At 42.7% G+C, this 15334-nt stretch overlaps 1 protein-coding gene across 1 annotated transcript; it reads left to right on the forward strand.

Moving 5' to 3' along the window:
- Positions 1-1364: 1364 nt before the first annotated feature.
- On the forward strand, positions 1365-9288 carry ZFAND1 (zinc finger AN1-type containing 1; the record flags this gene model as incomplete). The annotated part of the gene is made up of 8 exons (XM_081996755.1): positions 1365-1419; positions 2593-2635; positions 4608-4647; positions 5015-5142; positions 5228-5328; positions 6134-6258; positions 8796-8951; positions 9118-9288. The coding sequence occupies 8 exons, from the start codon at positions 1365-1367 to the stop codon at positions 9286-9288; spliced, it is 819 nt and encodes a 272-aa protein (XP_081852881.1).
- Between the last annotated feature and the right edge of the window lie 6046 nt (positions 9289-15334).

The following is a 15334-nucleotide window of genomic DNA, read 5'->3' on the forward strand; positions in this document are numbered from 1 at the left end:
GCTGACACAGGCCCAGCCGTTAGTCACGTCCTTTAACGCGCTGCCGGAGCGCGCTCGGGCGCAGGAATGCACGCGGGTCACGACTGAGGAAATAAACACTGAATTCCTAAGAAACTCTTAGGAATTGTGGCTCTTACAAGTACGGGTGCATGGCTAAGGAAACCACTGTAACCAAGGTGGTAGGGAATTAAAATAAAATAGGGTTAGACAATAGGTTTGTGAATTTGTAGCAAGTTGCAACTATAAGAACATTATGCACCAGCAATGCTGCTCGAGAACCCACCTAAACCTTCCCATCTTGGTTTAATTATCAAGGAGTTAAGTGTAACATTGTGATCATGATATTATGTTTTGTTCTGATAACAAGTAGTCAGAAAGAAGGAACACCTTGGTCAGTTCTACGGTCCGGTGGGTGGGTAATTATTCATTCTATAGTCTTGTCTTAAAACAAAGGACTGTGGGGTGAATGATTGCATATTGGACCGACAGCCTGTGAAGATCTATTTAGTGTTGCCAAGTTTAAATGAACTTGGAGGGAAAGGTAATTCCGGCAGGGGGAGATCGCGACCACCGATTCAGAGACCACCCACTCAAGAAACCCTCCGACTCAAAAGATTAAGGAAGTAAAATCCCAAGAAATTATAGTGAGCATGCGTGGTCATTTACATGGTAGGCGAGGAATACTTAACCAATCATTGTATGGAAACTTGATGAATATGTATTAATCTTGTAATCATAGGCCTAGAAATGTTTGAATTTTGAACTGATCGACGAACACGATTTGGGAGGAGCTATCCCCCGTGTTCCCGGCGCCGTGAATAAAGAATGCCTGCCTTTTAACACTACATTGGTGTTACGAGGTTTATTCCCGATTTCGGTAGCAGCACCAACGCACTACAAGAGTGCAAGAAGTATCTCGCAAAGCTGTGTTCCCCTTCCCTCTGCCTCTTGAAACAGGCCTTGCTCGGAGGGCTGGCGCAACTGACGACAAAAGTAAGACAGAAAAAGTACTTTTTCCCCCGATAACGGCAGCCTGATGCACGAAGGTCACCAGCGCCGCGGCTCAGGGAGCACTGGAAGTCCGAGGCGCCGCTTACACGGGCTCGCCAGCGCAGGGGCGGCAGCGACTCCCGTCGCGAGCCGCAGCAGCGCCCGCCCTGCCTCCGCGCTTCAGGCCCCGCCCGCAGAGCCGCCAGCCACGCCCCGCGGCGGGGATCGCCGGCTCATCTGCATAGCAGCCCCGCCCATCCGCGCGCACCCGGCGCGCGGTGTCCTCCAGTGGCCCGACAGCCCTTGCGCACCCAGTTTCTGCAGCCTCTCCGCTACCCGCCACGCGACCCCCCGCCATTTGCGACGCGCGCGAAATGGCGGAGCTGGAGCTGGGGCAGCACTGCGGGGTGGCGGATTGCCGCCAGCTCGGTAAGGGAGGGCGCGGCGGGTCCTCGGCAGGGTGGCGGAAACAGGGCCCGGCCTCTCGCGGGCCGTCGCTGGCGGAGGCGGGGCCGCTGTGTTGGGGGCGGTGCCCGGGGCCGGTGCCCGCGGCTGGGAGCAGCGGTGAGGGGGCTGGAGGTGGTGTCTGCCCGCCGAGGGGTCCTCCGTGCTGCTGCGGCTCCGAACGATCTATTGCCAGGGCCTGTCGTTTCAGTTGTGTCACTAGATGGTTAATCCTCTGCCTTGCCAACTGCTATTACCTTGTTTTTCCATTCTTCACCCTTGCTTGCCTTCACTCATCTCAGGCAATGATGGTAATGAAGGTGTAACCTTTCAGAGAGAGGCAACAGAAACACTTGTTCTGAAAGCTTTCTGATGGGACCACTCGGTCTTACAGATGAAGTGACCGAGATCTTCGTGACCTGAGCTTTGTGGTCCAGTTGCATGGTGGTCCATTAAGACCAAACCTGAGTAATGGAGTAACAGGAGTAATGGCCTGGAGGTGGGCGTTTGCTGCCGTTGGTGATGTGGCCGAGTTCAGCAGACAGTGATTTTATCTGTAAGAATTGATGCAGTAGATGGGGGATGTGTGCAGAGGCTTAAGAAGTATGTGCAATTTAAATACACAAGGACGGTATGTATGATATGAAGGATAGAGAGGAAGGAGCATGATCATCAGAACTGTCAAATGGAGGGGATGCTGGCTTTTTGGAAGGGATAGCATCTCCTCCTGTTGCAAATCCATATACTAAAAATGTAAATTGTCCAGTGCTCCAGCAGTCAGTAAAGAGTATTTTGAGTGGTCTCACAATAAATTAAATTTTTAGCGTAACGGTTGAGTTTGATGGGTAGCCAGATGTTCTAGTTTCAAAGTTTGATACTGAAAAAATTGAATTTAAAGCATAATTCCAACTTTTGGAATCTATCTAAATATAATTTATCTACTTGTATGTTTTTCAGTAGTACTAACTAGAGGAGTTAACAGTGTAAATCTGTTACAAAAGCCACTTCGAGGTACTGTGTAGACATAGTTGCTAGGTGTCCTTGTAAAGATACGTACCCATGATATAGGTAAGCAAAAGTTAATAATGTAAAAATTAAGCTAGAAACTATTAGCAAAACAACAACGTTGTCTAACTGAAAACAATCTCTTTGTTTCAGATTTTCTCCCCTTTGTATGTGATGGCTGTTCAGGTGTCTTTTGGTAAGTTCATAGAATCATAGAATATCTCAAGTTGGAAGGGACCCAGAAGGATCATTGAGTCCAAACCCCTGCTCCTCACAGGACTACCTAAAACTAAACCATCTGACTAAGAGCATCATCAAGACACACCTTGAACTCTGACAGGCTTGGTGCCATGATCACTTCCCTGGGGAGCCTGTTCCAGTGACTGACCACCCTCTCAGTGAAGAACCTTTTCTTAATGTCCAATCTGAACTTCCCCTGATGCAGTTCATTCCATTTCCTTGTGCCCTATTGCTGGTCACCAGAGAAAGGAGTTCAGCAGCTCCTCCTCTGCTGCCCCCCTTGAGGAAGTTGTAGACTGCAATGAGGTCACCACCCCTCAGCCTTCTCTTCTCCAGGCTGAACAAACCAAGTGACCTCAGCCACTCCTCTTAAGTCTTGCCCTTGAGGCCCTTCACCATCTTGGTTGCCCTCCTCTGGACACACTCTTATAGTTTCACGTCCCTCATATATTGAGGTGCCCAAAACCACACACAGTACTCGAGGTGGGGCCACACCAGTGCGGTGTAGAGTGGGACAGTGACCTCCTTCAGCTGGCTAGCTGTGCTGTGCTTGATGCACCCCAGGACATGGTTGGCTTTTTTGACTGTCAGGGCACACTGTTGACTCATATTCAACTTGCCATAAACCCAAAACCCCAGATCTCTTTCCACAGGGCTGCTGTCCAGCCACCCATCCCCCAATTTGTATGTATAACCAGGATCACCTTGTCCCAGGTGGAAAATCTGGCAGTTGCTCTTGTTAAATTTCATATGGTTGGTGACTGCCCAGCTCTCTAGTCTATCCAGATCACCCTGTAACGCCTCCTTTACTCTCAAGGGAGCCCACAGCTCCTAGGTTAGTATCGTCAGCAAACTTACTTAATGTACATTCGATTCCTGCATCCAAATCATTTATATAACCATTAAAGAGCCATGGTCCTAAAATTGAGCCCTGGGGGGCACTACTGGTGACTGACCGGCAGCCTGATGTAACCCCATTTACTATAACCTTCTGAGCCTGACCCATCAGCTAATTGCTCACCCAACGTATTATGGACTTGTTAGCTGTGTGCCAGACATTTTATCCAGAAGGATACTGTAAGAGACAGTATCAAAAGCTTTGCTAACATCCAAAACCACCACATCTAGTGGCTTTGCTAGGTCAACTAGATGGGTGACTTTGTCATAAAAGGAAATTGAGTTGGTTTTCCTATGAGATCTCAGTATGGCAGTTGTGTAGATCTAAATGTTTATAAAATATTCTGTGACTCAATTCAGATACATTTAGTTAAAAAATAATTGTTTCATTGAACGTGCCAAATTTTTCCCAAGCAGGTATTGTGGAGCTTTGAAATCTGGGTATATATCTAGAATACAGGTAGATTATTTTGGAAGGCATCTAGTTTAGACCCTGGTTTGTACTGATTTTTTTGGGGGGGATGCATATTTTTCCTTGTAGAAGAAAAAATTGGAAGTTTCTTCCAAGATTCAGGTCAGGGCCTGCACTTTGATTCACACTTCAGATTAGCAGACAGCAGCTGAGATAAGTTCTGAGATAAAATGAGGGCAGATTTCACTTTAGCATGTTAAAAGTCTTCAAGGGGTTTCTGCTGTTGTGGAGTGTGTTTCAAAATCCATTAAAGCAGACAAACTGCTTTGAGCTGAATTCTTGAGCATGCTAATGTTCTTATTCTCTTGAAATGGTTTGTTATCTTGGGGTGTATGTTCCAAGAGCTAAATGTTTTATATACTCGGGAAATATATGATCAATCCATTCAAGATGTGAAATGCATAGGTGAGACAACATTTTGGAGAAGACTCATTTAATTGAAGTGTTCCCATAATAAAACTTATCAGAGTACTGTTTAAACACTTAAATGTTTTCACGTGCAGTTTGCTTTTTCTGACATGTTGATAACGGTGTGGTATTTTCTTCTTTTGCCACAAAGCCTTCAGCACAGGAGCCGGGATGCTCATGGGTGTTCTGAGGTAACCTAATAATATATGCTTATCTTAAAATGAAAATTCAGTGCAATTTAACTATCTATTTTCAGATTAGATATATACACATAGTATGTAAGTATGAATTATTTAACTGAGAATGTGAGAAACTTGAAAAAATGAATCTACTTTTTTTCTACCTGTCAGAAGTACACTGAGTTTGAGTAGGATGATGGTTCTTTTTCTAACTCTGAGCTAAACTTAACCAGGACAAAAGTAGGAGAGAATTGTGGACTAGTTTTGCCTGTAGAATGGAGAGCTAGCCCAGATCTTTTGGAAAGCTGGGGTGGTGACTTGTATCTGTAATATCTGTTTATTTATACAAAATATTTTGTACTAATGTACTAATGCCTAGGTGAATGTAAGAAACAGTTCTGTGAAACCAGATCAGCACAGATCTTATCCATGCTCATACAAGGACTGCAACGGGAAGGAGCTTTTGCCAGTTTTATGTCCCTACTGTGGAAAACATTTTTGTCTAAGGTGAGTGATACAGAGTGTTTAAACATTAATATTAATTCATTAGTGTATGGAAAAGGTAATACAATTTTCACACTGTTGTTTACAGACACCGGCATCCATCAGACCATGAATGTGAGAAACTGGACACACCAAAACCTCGAATGGCTGCCACCCAGCGGCTAGTTAAGCATATTGTAGGCAAGTACAGTGGGATATATATTCTACAGTTTTTTTCAGAAGGCTATTTGAGCTTGTGACCTCCTCTGAGGGTTCAGGCTTGACCAAATGAGAAGAAAGGATGTAGGTTCCTTTTTCAAATAGCCCTAAACTCACAGCTCAGCATGTAATACTGTTCATCTAGACTGAGAACAAGACAACAGTAGCATATGTCTATAAAGAGAATCTTTAAAGATTAAATAGGGCTCAGGTTTCATGCAGATTTAGTGTCTTGTTCTCATTCTACAAGTATTATAACATAATGAATTATACCTAGCCCTTATCATTTGCGTATTAATTCATGTGCAAATAATGCAGTTGTATTGGGTGTGCATGCCAATCTGCTGGGATTATACCTACAGAACCAAGACGGCAAAAAAATGTGAGTCTACAAGGTAATGTTTTGCAGCTTTTAAACAAGCTCTAGGACAGGGAAGAGAATAAACAAACAGCACTGCCTAACTGGACAGTGGGGTTATGTGTAGAAAGGAGGACCTGAAACTGTTGCCATATGAACGCTATGATGGCCACAGGTATAGAAACTTGGGAATTTGTATCTATTTCGCTTTTGCAACCTGCGTTTACCTTGTGATAGTGTTCATCTACTTTTCAGTGTAAAGGAGTTCTGCTAGAACTGTGACAATTCCAAGTATTCTTGAATAGGATATCATGGCCTTGGGAGGATATGAAAGGGATGGGAACCTTGGCGATACAATGAGGACCAATAGGGTAATTCCAATATATGTTCCAGAGACAATCTGAATCGTCACACTAACAGGAATAATTTTGTTCTCAGATTCTAAAAAAAATGAGGAAGCAAAAAGCAAAAAATGTAAAGGAACAAAAAACAGTGAGACAGCAGCAAAAGTGGCATTAATGAAACTGAAAATGCATGCGTGTGGGGACAAGTCCTTGCCTCAGGTCAGTCACATTTGTTTTCAGTAATTGAATTCTCAAAGGAAATGGGAAGTTTTATAAATTTCTTCTTCTTCATCTAGTTCCCTCTGTTTGGTTTTGGATTTAATAATTCAAGCCCACAATCATTTATGCATCTATTTCAGCCTGGTACCCAAAAACAATCTCACAGTCTTATTTCTGTTATAAGGTATCAGTGTAGAGTTTGGAGCAGTCAGGTCAAATTCCTTTATTTTGTAGCAGAAATGTATTTGCCTGCCATACAGCTGTCACCCAACACTGCAGGGGCAGACAGGTTCTTTTGGGCATCCTTTGCAGAATATAAATCTCTATTATTTTAACAGACTTTGATGATCAGCATAGCATAGAACTTTATGATCAGAGTAGCAAAGGATTTTTATAATCAGAATCAGTGTAGCACAATTTTATAAATAGCCTAGCACAGCATTTTACAGCATAGCTTAGCTTATGGTTCCTAATCACCTGGACCCTCTGCAGGTCAGGCCAAATCCTAAGACTTGGCTTGCAGTATCAATATCACAGTCATCATCTAGACTCGAAACATGTAAAAGAATACAAGTCAGTCACTTGATCCTCAGAGGAAGCAGACCACCGTGGAGATGTCCCTGGCCACTGGGGGATCACGGGTTTTGCATTCCAGCAGCAGTTTTGGTCCAAGTCCCACTTAGGGCTTGTAACGGCTTGATTTTATGGACAGTGCTCTGTGTGCTGCTGGCCTTCCCTGTTCTGTGACGGAGCCATCGCCACCGGGTTGGCCGGGTGCCTGGGACCTTCAAGGCTGGTAAGGAAGGGAGTAGTTGGCCTGGCACCCAGAGACCTTGAGGCTGATAGGGAGGGGGAGAAGAAGTCTGCCTGATGTGCAGGACCTTCAGGGCCATCAGGAGAGGGGGAGAAGGGACTGGTATGTGACCAGCTTGGTCACAGAGAATGGCCATTTGCCATACAAAATGGTGTTAGTTATGCTAGCCATAATACCAGGGGTCGGGAGCAGGGGGTGCTGGCCACTCGTGGCAAACCCATCTCAAAAGATTGCTTTTCATCCTGGGTACTGAGGGGCTTCTGACACAGACAGGACACAGCTTGCACAACTCTGTACCAGTCAGAGTGAACCTGTGTCATACGAAACTGAGCTTTGTGTTCTGCAAAGCTCCATTCTTATTTCTGCTACTCAGATTTAAGAGACATTTATTACATTTCTGGATGAGGTATGAAGGGCTGGAGGTCAGTTGTTCCTGCCTTTGGCTTGGAAAAGCTTTTTTACAGTTCCTTTTTGTTTCTTTCAGCCTTTAATTTCTTGGATTCTTGAAGTACTTCACAGAGTTCTTACTGTTTTTCACTACTGTGGCCAGGCAAACCTGGTTTTCAAGTCTTTTCCACATATCAGGGTTATGTTGGATTTAGAAACACCTTGATTCTTTCATCTAGGGTTTCACTTTAGATCTGTATTTATGCATCCTCTTAAAAGAACTGTATTTCAATTACTTTTCACCACAGTGTTATGTTGGAGCACACGAAGTTTAGGCCTGTTATATTGGTTTTATAATACTGAAAATGTTCTATATGATAGTCTTATTGTTAGGTCTTATTTTAGTAGAGTATTTTTAATTATTGTTTTTAAAACAACATTTCATTCCGTTACTGGATCTTGTTATGAATTTCTTTTTTTATACTTTGTCATGCTTAGAAATTAGCTCTGCTTAGGCAGCACTCATAATACAAAGACCTGCTTGTAGGTCTTGTACTATTCTTCACAGATAGTACCACTTCAGTAAATATGTGATGGAGAGAAAGTGATTAATTTCAAATATTGTGGAACATAATTTAAAAAATCCACCCTGAATATATATAAGAAAATTTTAAAAGTTGCTTCCTAATTCCAAAGCCAGTAAGCTCTAAAAAGTGTAGCACAAATTACTGTATGCTAATTTCTCTTACTGTTCATTTTCTCATTTAGATATTAATTGTTTAATCATCTAGAATAGCGATAATTCTCACACTGATAAATTAAGCCTGTTAATCTTCAGCACCTCTCTATTTAAATTGCTTCCTTGACTCCTTCTAGCCTTCTTCAGCCCAGCTTGTTCCAGTTCATGACAGATTTTTTGAATATGAAGCTGAGCAATGTTTAAACTAAGTCAAGGACTTTTCTGCTTCTCATCCCACCAGCAAGTAGGCTGGGGGTGCACAAGAAGTTGGGAGGGGACACAGCTAGGACAGCTGACCCAGGCTGACCAAAGGGATAGTCCATTGCCGTCTGGGGTTAAACCACAACAGATGTTCTTTCCACCTTTCTGAACTTACTGTCCACCATGTATGTACGTGCACCTGGAGGGGATTGGTCTTGATGATCTCAGTCATTTTTTTTCTGCAGTAAAATGGGGCCTTGGTCCTGATGGAATAGAACAAGGTTCAGTTGGTAATTTTGGGGTTGAAGTTTAAGTTTTTTTACTGAAAAACTGTTAGATGTGTGTGACTGGAATTATGTATTTCTTCTGTGAATAATTTTTTTCATGTTTTTCTAGACAGAAAGAATTTACTTTCAAGTATTTTTACCAAAGGGGAACAAAGAGAAAAGCAAGCCCATGTTCTTCTGCAGTAAGTGGAGTATTGGCAAAGTAGTAGATTTTGCAGCTTCCTTAGCAAGCCTTAAAAATGACAACAACAAATCAACATCCCAGGTAAATCCGTAATAATAACACGCATTTTCCATGTTACTGGGTTTGGATTTGGATTTTTTTTTTTAGCCTTGCGTCCCTCCCCACCCCACTTCTTGCACCTCAGATAGGCAAATCTGGATGTTCGTTTCTATTTGTTTTGTCCTATTTTGTGCTATTTGTTTTACAGAAATTGAGATTATGCCATACTGCCTCTGGAGAAGCCTTGCCATTTGAGCACACATTGGAGACATGGCTATCTGATAAAGACTACCCATTGTACAATGGTGGAAATATAATTTTGGAGTATCTTGATAGTGATGTTCTATTTATAGAAGATACAGAGTCGTACTTTAGTTAATCAGTAAACTATCACAAACAAAAAAAACCCAAAGATTTTTTTAGAATTGTGGTACTCAAACCAAGTCCAGTTTTCTTTTAAAATCACCGGTATGCCAGAATCTGTCCTCAGTTCTAAAGACACAGTTCCCATCAACTTCTCAACTGCTTCACTTTCTAGAATAAATTCTTGCTTTATCTAGCTGTGTAATGTCAGTAATGTTTTCTTAAATTCTATATTTATTTTTATGTCAATGATGGGGAAAGTATGTATTAAAATCAATAAATAATGAAAATGTAAACTTGCACTGTATCAGTTCTCTGAAGGAAAGAAACAGAATACACTATTGCAGCATCTTTTCTACATCTACAAGAACAGATTTCATTGAGTTTGGAATCCAGCACTGTCCATGCCCTAGGTCCATGTTTTCTTCTCTCCTCATAATAGAGTAACAACATTTAGAAGGAAAGCTTTCTGAAGCAAAAGTAAATTCACACAGATGTCTTTCTCATGTTTGTAAATCTCAGCATCATTGTGTGATTAGATGAAGGATAAAAAGAGAAGTTGAAACTACCCTTTTCTAATTCTTGTGTAAAAGAGGAAGAAAGATGGTAAGAGAGGAAAAAATACAGTTCAACTAGAAGGATAGCATTCAACAGCTTGGAGCTCCATCCTGGCATTTCTGACCTTAGGTAAATCTCTGTTGTCTCCTCTTCAGCAGTCTGCCAGATGGACTTACTAAGATTTAAACCAGTTGTTTGCAGTGATTGTACATAAAGAAGTTACACCTCTAGGTGCACAAGTATGACCTATAGAATTCCAGCTAAGTTGTCATTGTCTTGAAATTGTTTGGTGCTCATTAAGATTGTTCAGAATATCAGTAGTTAATGTACTCCAGTTTTCTGATCTCTTGGTGAACTTCAAAGCTGGATTGTAAATTGAAAGCGAACATAGCAAGGAAACATCACAAGATTATTTTCATCACAGTTATAGCTGTTTTGAATTACTGAAACACAAAAACATGTAATGTTGTACACAAATATTAGGGCCAGCACTTTCCTAACAATAAGTATGGAGCCTTGCTTCGTCTTGAACAGGGCTGTTAAAACCTAAACTCATTCTGCAGTGGCCTTGAGCCTGTCTCTATTTAAGCTAGAGGAGTGGAACCCCTTCAAGACTGCGCTGGTTTTAGCTGGGACAGAGTTAATTTTCTTCATAGTAGCTAGTATGGGCTATGTTTTGGTCTTGTGCTGGAAATAGTGTTGATAATACAGGGATGTTTTCGTTATTGCTGAGCAGTGCTTACACAGAGCCAAGGCCTTTGCTGCTCCTCACCCCACCCCACCAGCAAGTAGGCTGGCGGTACACAAGAAGTTGGGAGGGGACACAGCCAGGACAGCTGACCCAGGCTGACCACAGGGATATTCCATACCATATGACATCATGCTCAGCATATAAAGCTGGGTGAGAACAAGGAAAGGTGGATGTTTAGAGTTATGGCATTTGTCTTCCCAAGTAACAGTTACACATGATGGAGCCCCGCTTTCCTGGAGGTGGCTGAACACCTGCCTGCTGATGGGAAGTGGTGAATGAATTCCTTGTTTTGTTTTGCTTTGCTTGCGTGCTCAGCTTTTGCTTTCCCTATTAAACTGTCTTTATCTCAGCCCACAAGCTTTCTCACTTTTACCCTTCTGATTCTCTTCCCCATCCCACTGGTGGGGAGTGAGCAAGCGGCTGTGTGGTGCTTAGTTGCTGGCTGGGGTTAAACCAGGACAAAGACGAATCCCTCCAATTTGCTTTCATCTGTTCACAGTTATTCAGACAGTGTTCTCCAATTGGGAGGAGCTGAAAAACGCAATCCTACAAAGACAGAAAGGGCAGTGGATGAATGGGCGTAAACAGGGCGGTGGAAAGCACAAGCCGAAGCTCCATTTGCAAAGCTGTAGTGTGTTTCTACTGCTCCCTGGTGCTGTGCAGCGTGAATGAACTACCGAGTCAAACCTATTCATCAGATACTAAATAGGCTACCAAGATTTTCAGCTGCAGTCAGCTGCATCATGTAAGGTGTGATCCGTTGCTACTGAAATGACCTAGTGGCTTGTGATTAGGGTGCAGTATTCAGACAGAGGGGGAGAATTCTCAGTGTCCCACAGCCTGACTCACTGCTAGATCAGTGACTCACCTTTGAGAGTTTGAGAAGAGAAGAGCTACCTTTATTTTTCAGACACAGGACACTTTCTTTCAGGCAACTATCTTCATGTGCCATTCTCATGTTTGCAAGGATGTTCCAGCTTGCATATGCATTGTGACTGAACGTACTCAGTAATGCCCAGAGGTGTAAATGGGCTGCAGGAAGAATGAATGTCTACATTGTTAAAAAATGTCAATATGATGCATTTCAGGGATGTTGTCCTGCCGTTGCAGGACATCTATAGAACTGGGGAGAAACTCTATGAAGAGGGCAGGGGACATAAGGCTAAGGAATATTGCTAGTCCTGAGAGAAATGGAGTTTCAGTTCAGAGAGCTGCCATGAGGCAGAGAGGTGTACTCAGACCTGCAGGTGGAGGTGGACATCGTACCACAGTCACCTGGGCATCACTGGCTTTGGTGGTTTGGCTCATTCAGTTATCGTGTTCACCAACTGAGGAAGTTAGTGAAAAAACATTAGTACATGCTTGCCTAAAGGGAACCATTGTAATGCTAGATCCCTGTTCATTTGGACCGGTTTGAAAACAGATAGCCATGCATAACATACCCATTCTAGGCACAGCTGCAGTAAAAAAAAAAAAAATCACAATGTAAGAGGAGTCTGCCTAGCACCTTTTTCAAAGGTGCTCTCCATTGGCATGTGGAGCACTTACCCCAAGTAATGTGGTCTTGTTCAAGTGGCTGCAAAGTATCACGATTTTCAGTAGTACAAAGTAGTATACCTGTATAACAACTTAGGAATACCTATAGGATTATTATATATTTATTGGACTTGCATCTCAGTAAGCCTGTAACTGTGAATTGTTCTTATTTTGCTTTACAGTACTCTTTACTGTAGTTCTAACATGACTTAGGTATTGATAAATTATTTTACTGGATGTGATGAGGCTGTCACAAAAGGGAGGGTGCTTCTGGTTTCCATGAAGGAAAGGGTCTTCAGTGTCTGAATATTTTGCAGTACTTTGTTTCCTGGCAGTGGGAAGTATATGTGCATTTTTCCACTTTCCCCCACCTATCTCTTCAGCTGTTTCATCTCCCTTTCCAGTGCAAAGGGAACAGTTCCCTTTTCCCTTGTTATTTCTTTTCCTCCCTTTCCTCCGCAATTCTCGATTCACATTTCTTTGCCTCGTAGGTTGCTGTGGTAAGGAATATGCAATAAGAGGCCAACCATCATCAGTGGACAACAGAAGAGATACCAATGTCGTCTGTCTGGACTTCTGTAAGGCCTCTGACACGGTCCCCCACAACATCCTTGTCTCTACATCGGAGAGATATGGATTTGATGGGTCGACTGTTGGGTGGATGATGAATTGGTTGGATGGTCACATCCAGAGGGTAGTGGTCAATGGCTGGATGTCTAGATGGAAATTGGTGATGAGTGGTGTCCCTCAGGGGTCTATGTTGGGACATACACTGTTTAGTATCTTCATCAACGACACAGTGGGATCAAGTGCACCCTCAGCAAGTTTGCAGATGACACCAAGCTTAGTGGTGCGGTTGACAAACCTGAGGGATGGGATGCCATCCAGAGGGACCTGGACAAGCTCAAGGAATCAGCCCGTGTGAACACCATGAGGTTCAGCAAGGCCAAGTGCAGGGTCCTGCACCTGGGTCAGGGCAACCCCCGTCATTAGTACATGCTGGGGGATGAAGGGATCGAGAGCAGCCCTGCCGAGAAGGACCTGGGGGTCCTGGGGGATGAAGGGATCAAGAGCAGCCCTGCCGAGAAGGACCTGGGGGTCCTGGTGGATGAAAAGCTGGACATGAGCCAGCAATGTGTTCTCACAGCCCAGAAGGCCAACCGTATCCTGGGCCTCATGAAAAGAAGCATGGTCAGCAGGTTGAGGGAGGGGATTCTGCCCCTCTGCTCTGGTGAGACCCCACCTGGAGTCCTGCATCCAGCTCTGGAGCCCTTAGCACAGGAAAGACATGGACCTGTTGGAGCGGGTGCAGAGGAGGGCCACAAAACTGATCAGAGGGATGGGACACCTCTCCTATGAGGACAGGCTGAGGCAGTTGGGGTTGTTCATCCTGGAGAAGAGAAGGCTCTTGGCAGACCTTATTGCAGCCTTCCAGTACTTAAAGGGGGCCTGAAGATGTCCCTGCTGATTGTAGGGGGCTTGGACTAGATGACCTTAAAAGGTCCTTTCCAACCCAAACTATTCTATGATTCTACAACTCTATCATTCCATGATCATTGTGGGATGAGAGCCCCAAACTGAACTTCCTCCTCTTGCTGTTGTTACAGAACCAAGTGGAAAATGCTGCTACAGAACAAGGTCTTTTTTTTTCCAGCAGAAAATTCTCATTCACCCCCCTATTCACCCCCCTCCTTCTGTCCCTGATTTTTCTGCCGTAGGAGTTGCATGCAAAATAGGTAAAATAACATTTGTTGTGGATAGAAATAGACTTGGGATGCAGGAAGTAAATCTTTGTGGACATCTCAAAGGTTTTAGCAGGAAGGTTGTTTTCATCAATCACCAGTTATTGCTAAGGGCTAGCAGCCTGTAAATGGCAGTACAAATATAGCAAGTCACAGTTGATAAAACTATGAAAAGTTTTCCCATTCACTTTCGTCTTGTTCCAGGAATGTGTCTGGGATTGTATATGGAAGCTCATTCTACTTAGTTTTCAGAAACTGAGAAGCAAAATCAAATTAAGCTAGTCTCACTGATAAATGATTGAGGAGAGATGAAAACCCCGTCCTAATCATTGACTCTAGGAACAAAAGCAGAAATTCACCCAAAGCTTCAGTATCTCGCCTAGGCTACAATCACTCACATTTTAGCTGTTTAGACTCCAGCACATCTTTACTTAGCATATACAATTTTTTGTTTTTCTAAAGCTTATTATCTTAGCACACTTTCATAGGGAAAGTTAAACAACTGGATTTTTGAAGGAGACATTTGACATTTGAAACCATAGTTAATTTTACAGGCTTGTGTTTAGAAGTTGCTGAACTGTTTCACTTCAAAGTTAATAAATAAAATCTTAAACTCCCTTCTAGTAAATGCAAAGAAAATGTATGCAAAGAAAATATATGCAAAGTTACTCAACTGAGAAGAGGAATTTGTCAAAAGAAATACTTAATGATTTTATAATAAACAGTACTTTCAGTCAAACTATTAAAATAGGTGAATATCAAGCTTTTTTGTGGTTATATCTGTATAGTAATTTTAAAGAATGCACAAGGTCGAGGCTTTGCAAACATTTTACGGCTGAGGATGCTCTGGGTAGCAGCTCTTGGCCTTGTTCCAGTTCAAATACTACTACAAAATTGCCTGTCACACATAACTGTGTGTGACACAGTTTGGAAAGGTTTATATTAACATCAAGAGCTCAATTTTGCTTGGATATGTGACCTGTTAGATCAGCTGGTCAGTGCTGTAGCAAACAAGAAATAATACATCACACTAAGAAAGCAGGCAGCAATCTCTCATACTTTTATTTTCATCAGTTTCCTTTTGTGTGTCTGTTTAAGCAAAGTATGTGCCCTGGAGTGTGATCAGTCTGACTTTTATCAATAGATCACCGCTGTTCATCTTGCTTATCAGGTGTCACTTAAAAATACACCTTGTAGCTCAGTTCTCTTCATAGTAGCTTCTTACATGAAATGCATTTCCTTTCAGCTGGAATTGTGGTTTGGATTAGGGAAATTCTTACATTTACGAGGAGAGAATTTCAGGCATTTCTGTTTGTTTTAATTCTGCTGATTTTAGGGTCCATGCAGAATTTGAAATCCCCTTGTAGAACCTGTAAACCACTGGCTGTAATGTCTAGTGTACTATTAATGATGTCAAAGGAGACATTTTCCATAATACTGGTGCAGTCCAATATAGCTTGTACTGAAGCGTGTTT

Source organism: Phaethon aethereus, assembly GCF_964289735.1.
Source record: "Phaethon aethereus genome assembly, chromosome: 2".
NCBI classification, from domain to species: domain Eukaryota; kingdom Metazoa; phylum Chordata; class Aves; order Phaethontiformes; family Phaethontidae; genus Phaethon; species Phaethon aethereus.